Source organism: Polypterus senegalus, chromosome 5 (genome assembly GCF_016835505.1).
Source record: "Polypterus senegalus isolate Bchr_013 chromosome 5, ASM1683550v1, whole genome shotgun sequence".
NCBI lineage: Eukaryota > Metazoa > Chordata > Cladistia > Polypteriformes > Polypteridae > Polypterus > Polypterus senegalus.
Genome location: NC_053158.1, coordinates 203707475 through 203724315, shown reverse-complemented (window position 1 = coordinate 203724315; position 16841 = coordinate 203707475). Strand labels below are relative to the sequence as shown.

The following is a 16841-nucleotide window of genomic DNA, read 5'->3' as shown; positions in this document are numbered from 1 at the left end:
AGGCTGGAGACCATACATCATCACTGCCCAGTAGTCCGGCGTTGTACAGTAGAACTTCGATTGTCGAACAAATCGGTTCCTGAACAAATTTTCCGGACAAAAAAACACACCAGTTTCAGAACAGTGTCACACACGTGCGAGTAGGAGGAAGCTCTATGGACCAAGTGAGGGTAATTCCACACCAGGCTAGGTGGTGGCTGGGTGTGCTAAAACTTCTTCTGTTGTCTCTGCAGACCAAAAAACGTGAAAACCTGTCTGATTCAATCCTTGAAGAACGTCACTTCAATTCCAGCTCCCAGAAAAACGTCACTTCCCGAGTGTGTTACATCACTTCCGGTCTTGGCATTTAAATCCGCCATCTTGCCAGCAGTAATTCATTTCCTGTTTGGACTCCATCGAATGCACATCAGTGTCGATTTTCAAACCCATTGCAGCCAGGGATGTTATATGCCCTAAAGCCCGAGACTCTGGTTCCCGGAGTAGCAGCTGCTGGCTCCTTTTATACGTTACCCGGAACTGCTCCAGGTGCTCATTGGCCTACATGATAGCATTTCCAGGTGGGCTGGAAAGGTTGAAATTAGGGGCTCAGCAGCAGCTGCAGCACCCCGTGGTGGCGCCCATGGAACCCAACAGGGCCGCACAAAAACTCCAACTCCCATGGAACCCTGAGAGTCCGTGGCACCACCTGCCAGCTAGTGCACTGGGGGAGGTAACACTCTGGATACGCTCCTCTCCACACCACTCCAACGTAGAGGCTGATCATACGCCACAATGTTAGTAAACTATGGTAATGGTGTTATTAATTATATGAAAAAGTGGGATAATGGCATGTAAAAGGCTCACAGTGGCCACCAGATGCTAGTTTAACTGGGATAATTGGTGTTATTTACAGGAGGGTCTAATCAAAGACAATACAGTTAAAGTCGTACCAATAGAGATAAAAAAATAATATGGAGGCTGCATACAGAATACTAGTGTTGGGATAGCGAGATTAAAAGATCTCATGACTTATACTCCTTCTATATTGTCATGTTGTTGATGTTTTGCAATAAGAACATAGGACATTTTATAAATGAGAGGAGACCGTTCAGTCCATTTGTCGCTCGTTTATTTAGCCGATAGCTAAGCTGTCCAACCATCTCATCCTTCATCCATCCATCTATTGTCCACCACCTATCAGAAGTCGGGTCGCGGGGGCAGCAGCCACAGTAGGGAAGCCCAGACCTCCCACTCCCCGGCCACCTCCTCCAGTGGGACCCCGAGGCGCTCCCAGGCCAGTCGGGAGATATAATCCCTCCAGCGTGTCCTGGGTCTGCCCCATGGCCTTCTCCAGTGGGACCAGCCCAGAACACCCCCCCTAGGGAGGAGTCCAGGGGGCATCCTGACCAGATGCCCAAACCACCTCAACTGACTCCTCTCGATGCGGACGAGCAGGGACTCTACTCCGAGTCCCTCCCAGATAACTGACCTCCTCACCCTATCCCTAAGGAAAAGTCCAGCCACCCTGCGGAGAAAACTCATTTTGGCCGCTAGTATCCGCGATCTTGCTCTTTCAGTCACTACCCAAAGATCGTGGCCATAGGTGAGGGAACGTAGATCGACTGGTAAATCGACAGCCTTGCCTTTTGGTTTAGCTCTCTCTTCACCACGACGGACCGTTGCAGAGCCCGCATTACTGCAAATGGCGCCCCGATCCGTCTGTCAATCTCCCGCTCCATTCTTCTACCATCTCATCCTGATTCTTCTTAAGGGTTTTTGAGGTTTCTGCTTCAACTCCATGTCTCGGTAGTTTGGCCCAGAGTCCCACAACTCTTTGAGTAAAGAAGAGCTTCCTGGCTTCCGTCTTACATTCGCCTCCCCTCAATTACCATTCAAGTCCTCAAGTACGTGAATCCATAGCGCACCACGTAATTCTACAATCGCAAGGGTTTGAAAAATCCCCAACACTAAAACACTAATGGGCCTCACCTGATCTCCCCATTCGTTGATCACCGGCATGTTGATGTCATCCACAAACACGGTCATTTTCTTCCCGGCGGGAGGACCGTAAGTTGTTCCCATTCTTTTGTCGATGTAACTCTCGATGCTTCTCTGGAACATGTTGGGTAAGGTGGCAGAAGAGAAGTTAAGGCTTTTAGTCAAGTGGACTTCAGGATCATATTTACTCATGTAGCCCTAGAGGTAACGAGAAAGAAAAAGAAAAAAGAAAATAAATGAGAAAAAAAACAAGAAAAAGGGCCAGAAAATCCATTTTTGAAGGCCATTCTGACACTAAGTTAGATGATGGACCAAACACGGACTCCTAGAGGATTGTACTTAACCACCTAAAGGAGACAAGAACTTTTGGTTTTCTGATATGAGCACCGGCAGGTGAAGTGACATACTCAGGGTCACACAAGTGTCAGTGGTGGGATTTGAACCCACAACCACATGGCTTGAAGTCCAAGGCCTTAACAGCTACACCACACTTCCTGCCATCATCTCTTCTCCTGTTTGCCATTTTAAAACATGTTGGGCTTGCTGACGTAATGGCGTGAGTCTGCCACGAGAAGGAGGCTGCACAAATGAGATCTATATGGGAAGGAAGAACACCAGGACAAGACCATGGGCACCAAGGCAGAGACCAGGACTTCTGAAACAATGTGCTCGAGACAGACGTTGTCAGGCCACGGTACCAGATGACATATTTGGTGAAAACCAAAGATGGCATTTGACCAGAAGAACTTGACACCAGCTATCAGTCACGGTGGTGGAAATGTCCTGCTTTGCTGCATCCGTACCTGCAGAAACAAGAAGGAACCTCCGAACTAAACCTAAATTCTAATCCTCTTAAAATAAAGACAAATATGGTGACCCGCAGGACAGAGGCCACATATGAGATACGTACCTTAATCATCACGGTCTTTGCAGTGCCCTGCTCACCAATAAGCAGTACGGCTTTACCCTGCTTCATTATCGTGTGCATTAGGAAGTCAGTGCGGACATTGTCAACGTTGGGCACCAGGATGGAGGCGTACTCTGGAATAGAATCTTTGGGATAGATGTACTCTGGAACCTGCAAAAAAAAAAATATATATATATGTATATGTATATTAATAATAAAATAAAATATGTATACATATACAAGTATAACGAAAAATTTGACTGTCATCATCGTGCTTTCTGGTTTGGCTTGGGCAATGAGGGTTTTAAATATAATATAATATAATATAATATAATATAATATAATATAATATAATATAATATAATATAATATGGCAGCAAGGTGGTGCAGTGATAGCGATGCTGCCTCACAGTACGGAGACCTGGGTTTGCTTCCCAGGTCCTCCCTGCGTGGAGTTTGCATGTTCTCCCCGTGTCAGCGTGGGTTTCCTCCCACAGTCCAAAGACATGCAGGTTAGGTGCATTGGCGATCCTAAATTGTCCCTAGTGTGTGTGTTTGTGTGCCCTGTGGTGGGCTGGCACCCTGCCTGGGGTTTGTTTCCTGCCTTGCGCCCTGTGTTGGCTGGGATTGGCTCCAGCTGACCCCCGTGACCCTGTAATTAGAATATAGTGGGTTGGATAATGACTGACTAACTGACTAATATAATATAATATAATATAATATAATATAATATAATATAATATAATATAATATAATATAATATAATATAATATAATATAATATAATATAATATAATATAATATAAGGGCGGCACGGTGGCACAGTGGGTAGCGCTGCTGTCTCGCAGTTAGGAGACCCAGGTTCGCTTCCCAGTTCCTCCCTGCGTGGAGTTTGCATGTTCTCCCCGTGTCTGCGTGGGTTTCCTCCCACGGTCCAAAGACATGCAGGTTAGGTGGATTGGCGATTCTAAATTGGCCCTGATGTGTGGGTGTATTTGTGTGTGTCCTGCGGTGGGTTGGCACCCTACCCAGGATTGGTCCCTGCCTTGTGCCCTGTGTTGGCTGGGATTGGCTCCAGCAGACCCCTGTGACCCTGTGTTCGGATTCAGCGGGTTAGAAAATGGATGGATAATATAATATCTACTCTATATATTTAAAATCCTAAGCCTAAAAGTACAACGATTTTATGTCATGTTTTTATGTCCCGTTTATTGTCACGCTTTAAATCGGGCTTTTTTAAAACCTACATATATAAATATTTGGTATAATTCTTTTCAGAATTTATTGAACTTTAATGTGATGTTGTTAAATTATAAACATAAAATATCAATATAATATAATATATTCATCCATCCATTATCCAATCCGCTATAACCTAACACAGGGTCACGGGGGTCTGCTGGAGCCAATCCCAGCCAACACAGGGTGCAAGGCAGGAACAAACGCTGGGTAGGGCACACACACACCAAGCACACACACCAGGGCCAATTTAGAATCGCCAATGCACCTAACCTGCATGTCTTTGGACTGTGGGAGGAAACCCACAGACACGGGGAGAACATGCAAACTCCACGCAGGGAGAACCTGGGATGCGAACCCAGGTCTCCGTACTGTGAGGTAGCAGCACTACCACTGTGCCACCATGCCACCATTATATAATATAATATAATATAATATAATATCTATACTAATAAAAGGCAAAGCCCTCACTCACTGACTCATCACTAATTCTCCAACTTCCCGTGTGGGTGGAAGGCTGAAATTTGGCAGGTTGATTCCTTACAGCTTCCTTACAAAAGTTGGGCAGGTTTTATATCGAAATTCTACGCGTAATGGTCATAACTGGAAGCAGTTTTTCTCCATTTACTGTAATGGAGATGAGCTTCAACGCCGTGGGGCGGAGTTTCGTGTGACATCATCACGCCTCCCACGTAATCACGCAGTACATAGAAAACCAGGAAGACCTCAAAAAAGCGCTCAAGAAAACATGCAATATATAATTGAGAAGGCAGCGAAACAATAAGAAGCGAGCGAGTGGCATATACTACCATATTCATGAGTTCTGCTACTTGAAACAAAGCACGATGTAAACCTACACTTTAAATTAAGTTCATAGACAGGCTGCCGCTGGCGTTTGTAATTTAGTGCCTGCCCATATAAGGCCGTCCGTCAGCGGCAATCCAATAGCAAACTGCCACTAAATATTCACGGGTGAAGGACTGTGCTTATGGAGAGGAAGATGAGATGGTCAGGGTGGTGTTTGACACAAACTCAGCGAAACTGCAAGAGAAAGTTTTAAGTGCCAGGACTAAGGTAACATTAAATACAGCCATGGACATAGCAGGAGATGGCACCAGCACAGCTGGGAACCTTCGATGCATGTACACCGAGTGGCTCACGTGAACTGACGCAGTGCACAGATAAAAGCAACAGTTCCAAAGAGCTGAACAAAACCGAATTACACAATTGAAAAGGCAGCAAAAAATATGAAGCGTCTCATACATACAAGCATATTCATAAATCCAACTACTGCGGAAACAAAGCACACGGTGGAAAAGTCAATGTCCCGCTAAAGGAAGACAGTGTAAAAAACCCGTGCATGCAGTGTGTCAGGTCTCAGATAAAGAAGAAGACGAGCTGTTTATTGATGCAGTAAGAAACGAATCGATGAATGAAACCTGTCATCTTTACAACGATTGACAAACACAGAATGTAACTTGAACACAACACATCCTACAAATACGAACCTGATTGAAAGAAATAATGATAATCAAATCCTTGATGACCGCAACACTCACAAAACAAACACTGTATATTGACAGTCATGTTAGGTTATTTTTAAAATGTTCCCTTTTCTTTTTCTACCTTTTTTAACACACTACTTCTCCGCTGCAATACGCGGGTATATATATATATATATATATATATGTATATATATATATATATATATAACCCGATCTACATACTCGAATAATGGATACTTTATTCGCCATCAATGATTGTTTTGGTAAAGCCATACTCAGTGTATTCATTAGATGAACGGTAAAAAAGTAAGAGCGAGGGAGGATGACTATTGAGGCATGCAGGCTGTAGTGCACGTCAACTCTATCTGAATTGCGCGATCACATTTGAAAAATATATCTTTTCAAGTTCTATTTAGTCCATATGTGTCAAACTCAAGGGCTGCGGGCCACATCCGGCCCGGCGTGTAATTATATCAGGCCCGCGAGATCATTTTATATACTGTATTATTGTTATTAAAGCCCGGGTATATGAAGCGCTGGTAACACAATAAACTACAGATCCCATAATGCAGCGCTTCAGCTGCCTTGCCGAACACTAACCGCGTTTGCAAGTTATTGCGAAGCTAGAGTTATTGCGCACTGAGTTTGCACGGCGCTTTGGTGACTTTAAAGAACAAAAAAAGTCCGTCTACATGCGGCTCGAACCTTGTGCATGTTTGGTAGCACATACAGTATCTGTGTGAGAAGCTCTTTTCAGTGATAAAGACTAACAAAACAGCACACAGGAGTCGCCTCACTGATGAGCACCTGCAATCCATCCTGAGAATCTCCACAACACAGAACTTCACAGCAAACAGAAACGAACTTGTGGCCAAAAAAAGATGCCAGGCGTCCAGCTCTAAAATGACATCTGAGCAAAGACAACTGAATGATTTGATTTGTTATTGCTGAAAGGAACACATTTTATTTATATTTCCAGGTTTTGTTATGCAGCATGTTCATATTTGAATTAGTATAATTTTGACAGGATATATTTTTATGGAGAGCAAAATCTTTTGGGATATTTAAAATCTAAGTTTATTTTTTATAAAATATAAAATTACATAAGAGTAAAGAAATTTGAATGTTTGTTCTTTTAATGTTTACTTTATTTCTAACTTGTATAATTTAGACAGAATATATTTTTATGGAGAGCAAAATATTATAAGTTGTTTAAGGTTGGAGTTGATTTATTCAGGAATAATATTCCTGTCTGTTTTTACCATTCCTACCAAAGATATTTCTGTCGACTAAATAAAAATTCCTTCTATTTAAAATTTAAATAGAACTTGAACAAATACGATAGTTCATAATATCCACGCAGACTTGCACGTAAGAGCGGGTGTCATCCGTTTTAACAAGCAGCGTATTGCACTGATACGAAATAGCTGTGTGTGTATATATGTATATATATGTTTATATATGTGTGTGTGTATGTATATATATATATGTATATATATGTATTTGTGTGTATATATGTGTGTGTATGTATGTATGTGTGTATGTATATATATGTGTATATGTATAGATATGTATATATATATATGTTTGTGTGTGTGTGTAAATATATATATATATATATATATATATATATGACAGCAACACTCATCACTCACAACAGTGACAAAACAATTACATTGACAATCATGTTACGTTATTTTCAAAATGTTTCCTTTTCTTTTTCATTGCTTCTTTAACACACTACTTCTCCGCTGCGAAGCGCGGGTATTTTGCTAGTAATATAATAAAATAATATAATATAATGCGATGTAATGTAACGTAATCTAATATAAATACTGCTATGCTTCCTATGAGTTGAAGTTTGAGGTGTGGTGGTGCCACACAGTGCAGTGAGTGCTTGGCAGACACCACCAGGAGGCGCTCCACTTGCACTGTTCAGAAGTACCATCTCCTTGGCCAAGGCCAGGAGTCCTCAGGCTGAGTAGAAGCTGAGTCTGAGAGCTGAAAAAAAAAAAGCACCTGCCAAGTGAGTACATGAAAATAAAAGTGTAAATGTCACCTCAGAAGAGTAACAAGAACACAAAGCCAACAAAACACACCGCCTAGACAGTGCCCGCCATACACATTTTTTTCCTTAATTTGCACCTCTCTGCTTCACAGTTTAAAAGTAAAAATCAAACAATTCAGGAACTGTGCCTGACGACAGCATTCACTCAAATGAGAGGTGAGTGGACAGTGGGCCTGGTTAAATCTCTTGACACAAACTGTCGTCTCGCGGGACTTGAAATTATCTCTCTGAAAAAAGTCTTGTCTCATTCCAGGATTTTTTAAAATATAAATCATATGTATTATGATAAAGAAATCTAACAGAAATGGCATTAAAACTTGTCACAAAAGAAAAGAAAATGAACACCAGCCTGGCACAGCAGTGCCACACTACCAAGCTTGTGGCACAGGGGTTCATGCTGCTGCCGCTCTGCACATCCATGGTTTGAGACTTAATGCCATCTTTGGAATCTTCCATCTGAGATTCAAGTTTTGTGGGTTTGATTGCCTCAATGAAGATGAGCCAGGATAGCTGCTGCCCTCTACCCTGCCCATTCCTGCTTGGACCCTGAGCCTAAGAGACCCCAGGTTCAGAGTTTAGACAGAAGGGTTTCTACTAAAGGAATGTCATCGCTGGCTTAAAACGCTAACAAGCCATATGAACCAACTCACAGTTCTCGATTAGAAGAAGAAGGGAGCAGCCATGCCGGATAATCCAAGGGTTTTAATGTCTGTGCCTTCAACTGCTAACTCTAGCAGGACTCGGGCAGACAAGATGCAGTGCTGGCTTTTCAGTTATTGCCGCTATGTCTGATTTAGCACTGATTGGACGGACCCCAGCAATCCAAGTAATGGAGGCAAATGCATGAGGGAATCTGAGTGCCGCTTAAGCAGGTTTATGTCAGACCGAGCATGTAATGTGCCACTCTTGCATTTAATGCTTTTATCCTGTTTATTTCTTCTTTGACTTTGAAACTAAATTCTGTCACATTGGTGGCCACGTCTGAAAGGAATGAAGTACAGGCTGGTGGGTGACCACCTGAGCATTATTGTGTCACCCTGGGGAATACCTCTCATATGAACTCCATTGAAATGATCTTTACAGAAGGCGATTTATTTGTTAAATGGATGAAGCAAGTGGGAGGGAAGGGTAGTTAATGGACACGTCTTCCAGTCTTGCTAGACGCATTGGATGGACCAGGAGATGAAATCCTTAATGAGCTTAGGCCAAAACCTGAACGTCAGATAACGCTAAATAAAGCTGGTGTGACGTTACACGACTTTTGAGCAAAGGGAACGTCAAAATGGACGACAGCGGTTGCTGATCCCATCGCCTGTGGACGTCAGATTACATGACTATGGATGGCACAAAGTGGACTTGTGTGAGAGGATTTTTCCAGAACATTTTAACATTCCCAAAGTCTCGCCAGCTCTTTCTTCTGACGGCCAATAACGTGTTACTTGACTGAGCTGGAGCCCATGCAAAAGGCCTTTACAGGTACACAGCAAGTTCAGTCACAATCGCTGCCCTGTTTTGTCTTTTTCTTTTCTCAGTTTTCTTATGGTATGTAAATCACACAACATCAGGCAGAGGAAAAAAAACGGGGTCTACTTACTTTTTCATACAGTGGTATGAAAAACTATTTGCCCCCTTCCTGATTTCTTATCCTTTTGCATGTTTGTCACACAAAATGTTTCTGATCATCAAACACATTTAACCATTAGTCAAATATAACACAAGTAAACACAAAATGCCGTTTTTAAATGATGGTTTTTATTATTTACGGAGAAAAAAAAATCCAAACCTACATGGCCCTGTGTGAAAAGTAATTGCCCCTGAACCTAATAACTGGTTGGGCCACCCTTAGCAGCAATAACTGCAATCAAGCGTTTGCGATAACTTGCAATGAGTCTCTTACAGCGCTCTGGAGGAATTTTGGCCCACTCATCTTTGCAGAATTGTTGTAATTCAGCTTTATTTGAGGGTTTTCTAGCAGGAACCGCCTTTTTAAGGTCGTGCCATAGCATCTCAATTGGATTCAGGTCAGGACTTTGACTAGGCCACTCCAAAGTCTTCATTTTGTTTTTCTTCAGCCATTCAGAGGTGGATTTGCTGTTGTGTTTTGGGTCATTGTCCTGTTGCAGCACCCAAGATCGCTTCAGCTTGACTTGACGAACAGATGGCCGGACATTCTCCTTCAGGATTTTTTGGTAGACAGTAGAATTCATGGTTCCATCTATCACAGCAAGCCTTCCAGGTCCTGAAGCAGCAAAACAACCCCAGACCATCACACTACCACCACCATATTTTACTGTTGGTATGATGTTCTTTTTCTGAAATGCTGTGTTCCTTTTACGCCAGATGTAACGGGACATTTGCCTTCCAAAAAGTTCAACTTTTGTCTCATCAGTCCACAAGGTATTTTCCCAAAAGTCTTGGCAATCATTGAGATGTTTCTTAGCAAAATTGAGACGAGCCCTAATGTTCTTTTGCTTAACAGTGGTTTGCGTCTTCGAAATCTGCCATGCAGGCTGTTTTTGCCCAGTCTCTTTCTTATGGTGGAGTCGTGAACACTGACATTAATTGAGGCAAGTGAGGCCTGCAGTTCTTTAGACGTTGTCCTGGGGTCTTTTGTGACCTCTCGGATGAGTCGTCTCTGCGCTCTTGGGGTAATTTTGGTCGGTCGGCTGGCCACTCCTGGGAAGGTTCACCACTGTTCCATGTTTTTGCCGTTTGTAGATAATGGCTCTCACTGTGGTTCGCTGGAGTCCCAAAGCTTTAGAAATGGCTTTATAACCTTTACCAGACTGATAGATCTCAATTACTTCTGTTCTCATTTGTTCCTGAATTTCTTTGGATCTTGGGATGATGTCTAGCTTTTGAGGTGCTTTTGGTCTACTTCTCTGTGTCAGGCAGCTCCTATTTAAGGGATTTCTTGATTGAAAAGGTGTGGCAGTAATCAGGCTACAGAAATTGAACTCAGGTGTGATACACCACAGTTAGGTTATTTTTGAACAAGGGGGCAATTACTTTTTCACACAGGGCCAATTAGGTTTGGATTTTTTTTCTCCCTAAATAATAAAAACCATCATTTACAAACTGCATTTTGTGTTTACTTGTGTTATATTTGACTAATGGTTAAATGTGTTTGATGATCAGAAACATTTTGTGTGACAAATATGCAAAAGAATAAAAAAATCAGGAAGGGGCAAATAGTTTTTCATATATGTATTGTCACAGGTGGCTGGGGTTGGTACCCAGCCAGGACGCCCAGGGGGACCGGAGGAGGGCTTATGCCTCACCCAGACCACGTGGCGGCGACCGCCCTGGTGGCTTTGGGAACCATGAGAACTGAGCTTGGAAGCTCAACCATATAGGGGCCCGTGGCCACCACCAGGGGGCGCCCTAACGCCTGAGGAGCCCTGGCCTTCAGCACTTCCGCAACACCCAGAAGTGCTGGGAGGAAGAAGACCAGGGACACCCGGAGTGCTTCCGGGTGCATGGCTTGCAGAAGATCACTGGGAGGCACCTGGAGCACGTCCGGGTGGGTTTAAAAGGGGCCGCCTCCCTCTATTCGATGGCTGGAGTCGGGAGAGGAGAAAGGCGGATCTCAGGAGGAGAGGAGTGGAGGCGGACCTGAAGAGGCACTGAGTGAGAGGCCTGGACTTTGGGGGTGAAAGTGGGTTGTGTGTGCACTGTAAATAGTAGTATAATGAATAAACGTGGGTTGGGTGTTCAACCATTGGTGTCTGCCTGTATAATATATAATGTGGCGGATGGCTGGCCAGGACGTCCCTTCAGTATATGTTCAGGGGGAGCAGCCATGGACTGTGCAATACCTCCCCCTGGATGCTAGATGGCAGCCCCCCTGGGTTGAAGCAGTGCCTCGCTTTCCTGCAGGGCACCAGGGGAATTGGAGTTTGGTGCAGCCATGTTGGGTCTTGCAGGCACCGCCAGGGGGTGCTGCAGCTGGAACTCCTAAACCCTTGTGGGCAGCGTTTTCACCACACCCAGAAGTGCAGCTGGAATTCGGCAATCAAGCACCTGGCGGACTATAAAAGGGGCCAGCAGCCACCACTCCGAGAGCCTGAGTCATGCGGAGGAGGACTATGCTTGCCGGGAAGAGTGGTGGTGCAAATACTGTGTGTGTTTTATTGTGGTCTGCTTTGGGACTGTGCTGTGCGCCTGTAGGAAACGGGGAAGACGGGGGGAAAAAAAATAAAAGTTTATTTGGCTTGTATACGTGCCTCCGATGTGAGTCTGTGTCAGGTCAGGCACCAATATAGTGCCTTTTGTTACTATACATATATATACTGTGTATATACATACTAGGGGGTTCACTCCCTGCGCGCTTCGCTCACCAACCCCTCTGGCCTGCGCTAAACGCCAGCCGCTTCGCGTCTCTGCCGCTCGCGTTGTGAAGAGGTGGGCTGAACGCACTCCAAGGAGATGCAGTCGCTCCACAGAAACCCCCTCTTAAACGGTGATGGGAAACAAATACAGTTGTTTTTTTTACCTCCTCTTTGCTCGATCAGCTGCTGGTGATCCTCATCTCGCACGGCGCTTTGAACATTTAAAAAGCCTGTACAGCAGCTGTCCTACTCTTTGTCTTTTGTTTCTGGCCCCAAGCGTTGTTAAATCTCCAGGCACAAAGTTTCATCTCGCTGGACGTGAGTTCTTGATATTTTTAGTTTATAATTTAAAACGGAATAAGAATCTGAAAATCTGACAACATCACATTCAAGCTCAATACATTCTGAAGAGAATGATACCAAACATATATATGTAGGTTTTAAAATTAGCCGATTTAAAGCGTGACAAAAAAAACGTGACATTAAAACATCACATAATAATCGTTGCACTTTTAGGCTTAGATTTTTATATATAGAGAGTAGATATGGAAGCGAGCGACTGTGATACGGTTTGCATATTTGCGGCAAGAGATCCACAAAGGGAGACAATGACTCCCGTATCTTAAAATAGTTTTTTATTCCTAAGCTTTCGACAACCTGACAGGTGTCATCATCAGAGGAAAATGATTAGATAGACAGGAATCAAAGGTAATATATAGCAGGTTTAGGTTAGGGTTAGGTTGTAAGGGTGAGGGTGGATTAGTAAAGTGGGGTTTAGAAGTCCATCCATCATCCAACCTGCTATATCCTAACTATGCGGTCACGGGGGTCTTCTGGAGCTAATCCCAGCCAACACAGGGCACAAGACAAACCCTGGGCAGGGTATATTATATTATATTATATTATATTATATTATATTATATTATATTATATTATATTATATTATATTATATTAGTCAGTCAGTCAGTTAGTCAGTCATTATCCAACCCACTATATTCTAATTACAGGGTCACAGGGGTCTGCTGTAGCCAATCCCAGCCAACACAAGGCGCAAGGCAGGAAACAAACCCCAGGCAGGGTGCCAGCCCACCACAGGGCACAGACACACACACTAGGGACAATTTAGAATCGCCAAGGCACCTAACCTGCATGTCTTTGGACTGTGAGAGGAAACCCACGCTGACACGGGGAGAAAACGCAAACTCCACGCAGGGAGGACCCGGGATGCGAACCCAGGTCTCCTTACTATGAGGCAGCAGCGCTACCCACTGCACCACCGTGCCCGATTCAGAAGTCTGTTTTATTATTTGAATGCTCTTCGTTTTAAGTACACATATGCTGGGTTCATCTCCATGTGTCTGTTAAAATGGTGTTTTCATTAGAGAGCCCTGAATTTTATATTCACTGTGTTAACGGAACATAACCCAGGCAGCTTACACACATAGACACAATCAAAAACAAAGAGCAATGCAAATGATCAACAGAAGTAACATTAACACAAATAAACAAAACAAAAATGAACCTAAAACATGAAGCTGAACCCCAGTCAGGTGGGTGAGAGTACCCTGGCTGAAACGCAACGCCCGTTTATTGCAGTGTGGGAGTTCCCACTTTTAATGGACACTCAATCGTCTCAGTCCAAAGCAATAAATACAATTTTATATTCAGGCATTTGGGTATTAGGATGGTGTGACCCCCCCCTTTTGCAGTCCACATACCCTGCACGCAAATAGGCTGTAATTTCATGCTAGTTTGAGATCGCTGATCACAAATATGATCATAATTTTCATATATGATGCTTTACCGGTGGTCCTAGCCCTCTAAGGGTCACTCCCAGAAGGTTAACATATTTCAGACATAGGCATGTGGGGTATCGTTTCAGGCTGCTTCAAGGTCAGGATTACAAATATACTGCTCAAAAAATTAAAGGAACCCTTTTGAATGAGAGTACAGCATCAAGTCAATGAAACTTGTGGGCTATTGATCTGCTCAGTTAAGTAGCAGAGGGGCTTGTTCATCAGTTTCAGGTGCTTTGATGCACTAGAGGGGCAACAATGAGACGACCCCCAAAACAGGAATGAATGGTTTAACGGGTGGAGACCACTGGCATTTTGCCCTCCTCATCTGTTTTTTCACTCATTTTGCATTCGGCTATGGTCAGTGTTACTACTGGACCCTACACAGCTGGCACAGGTAGTCCAACTTCTCCAGGATGGCAGGCACATCAATATGTGCCATTGCCAGAGGCTTCTCCCAGCTCAGTCTCAAGGGCATGGAGGAGATTCCAGGAGAGAGACAGTTACTCTAGGAGAGCTGGACAGGGCCCCTCGTAGAAGGTACTTAACCCATCAACATGACCGACCAGTATCTGCCCCTTTGGGCAAAGAGGAACAGGAAGAGCACTGCCAGAGCCTACAAAATGACCTCCAGCAGGCAGACCACTGGTGTGAATGTCTCTGACATATCAAACAATCAGAAACAGACTTCATGAGGGTGGCCTGAGGGCCCGACGTCCTCCAGTGGGCGCCGTGGAGCTTGATTGGCATTTGTCATAGAATACCAGAATTGACAGGTCCACCACTGGCACCCTGTGCTTTTCACAGATGAGAGCAGGTTCACCCTGAGCACATGTGACAGGCGTGAAAAGGTCTGGAGAAGCCGTGGAGAACGTTATGCTGCCTGTAACATCGTTCAGCATGAGCGGTTTGGTGGTGGGTCAGTAATGGTATACCTGGGGAGGCATATCCATGGAGGGCCAGAGGCACAGATCTCTACAGGCTAGACAACGGTGGGCACCTTGACTGCCATTAAGTATCGGGATGAAATCCTTGGACCCATCGTCAGACCCTATGCTGGTTCCTCCTGGTGCACGACAATGCCCAGCCTCATGTGGTGAGAGGATGAAGGACTTGATACCAATGACTGGCCCTCACGCTCACTCGTCTGACATCAATCCAATTGAATACCTCTGGGTGGGACATTATGTTTCGGTCCATCTGACACCTCAGCCTGTCCAGGAGCTCAGTGATGCCCTGGTCCAGATATGGGAGGAGATCCCCCCAGGACACCATCTGCCGTCTCATTAGGACTTTGTCAGGCATTCATACAAACTACTGAGTACCATTTGGAGTTGCTGCAATAAAATTTTGGCCAGATGGACTCACCAGCCTGCCTGCCTGCTGCTGTATCATTTTGTTCCCTTTGATATTCGGGGTGTCCCTCTGTCGGTTGATCATTTTCATTTCCACCCTTTCGTTCCTCACACATCACCATATCAGTCCATAGCAGTAGAGAGAACCAGCAGGATTTGTTTCTCCAATGAGATCTGATGTGTTTTCAAGGTGTTCCTTTAATTTTTTTGAGGAGTTTATGATGTTAGTTTTCATTTTTGATCCTTCATTAGGGATCTAGCCCTCTGTGGACCTCTAATAGGACGACCAATATCTATTACAATTGAGAATATTTAGAATTTGAACATTTAAATTGACCCACACTGTGGCGAGTGGCTGGGGGTGGTGGTACCCAGCTGGGATGCCCAGGAGGACCGGAAGAGGGACTACACCTCCTCCGGACCATGAGAGGGCAGCTGCCCTGGATGATATGGGGCCCGTGGTCACCGTCAGGGGGTCGCCTGGATGCCTGAAGAGCCCTGGCCCTCAGCGCTTCTGCCACACCCGGAAGTGCTGGGGGGACGAAGACCAGGGACACCCAGAGTGCTTCCGGATGTGCAGCCGGTACTTCCGCCACACTGGGGAGTGCCAGCGGAAGGTAATCGGGAGGCACCTGGAGCACGTCTGGGTGGGGATAAAAGGGGCCGCCTCCCTCCATTCGGGGGCTGGAGTCGGGTGAGGAGAGGACCAAGTCCTGTTGGAGAGGAGTAGCGGCGGCCTGAAGAAAGAGGCATTGGGTAGAGGCCTGGACTTTTGGGGGAGTTGTTTGGGGTTGTGTGCACTGTTGTATATATTAGTTGTGTAATAAACGTGTTGTGGGTGAATTAACGATGTCCGCCTGTCTGTGTCCGGGCTGCTTTCCACACACTATTTTTAATATTTCAGATATCTGACACACCTCATCTTGTTTATTACGTACTATTATCTTATGAAGCAAGTCATTACATTTGTTATGAACACCCCAAATCAGGGCAGCTAACATTAATTCAGACTTTTTTCATTTTTAATTTTCTTTCTTGTGGAGGCTCCAAACAACCTATAAATAACGCATCGCTGTAGACGTCCAGCTGAGGATCATTCATGCAATCTGTCGGCCCCCCTAATTTGAAATAGAAGAACGTGGATTACGCTATCACTGCCGGACAACTCATACTTGTCCTGTTTATGACCATTCAGGTGGCCACGGTGACCTCTGCACAGTCATGTCCAGCTGTCCCCTCAGAAGCGTCATTTACAGAGGGAGGCTTGAGGAGGTGACAGGTGACTCATCAGAGCTCTGTCTTTGTCTCCTGAACGCTGGCCAGAATCACAATCAGCGGTTTGTCTCGAGCTGTTCCTTTGTGTACGCTTAACAATCACAAAGCCATTAAGGAAACTTGCGGAACAAATTTAGGGAACATACGACAACTCCCGTATTGATACTCAGAGCCCCTGTTATTCTCTAAAGTAATAATTACCCGCTCAGCCTTAAAATAACAGTGTAATGTGATTGCTAGAGAGCCTTGATACTTGTGCTATCCGCACACAAATACAAATAACTGTTTTCAGCATAATTATTAGGTACAGTAGCTGCAAATGAGATGTTGCTGTTATCAACCAAAACATCAACGTGCAGAATTACCAACAGAGCGCTGGTCTGAATCA

The 16841-nt window shown here is 44.5% G+C and overlaps 1 protein-coding gene across 1 annotated transcript in view; it reads right to left on the bottom strand.

Moving 5' to 3' along the window:
- Positions 1-16841, bottom strand: part of LOC120529941 (dynein heavy chain 5, axonemal-like) — a 370325-nt gene that overhangs the window by 165958 nt on the left and 187526 nt on the right. The window contains exons 45-46 of the mRNA XM_039754150.1: positions 2888-3055; positions 1969-2175 (exon numbers count right to left, since the gene is read on the bottom strand). Of these exons, the coding sequence (XP_039610084.1) occupies positions 1969-2175; positions 2888-3055 (375 nt within the window). The remainder of the gene's footprint in view (positions 1-1968; positions 2176-2887; positions 3056-16841) is intronic.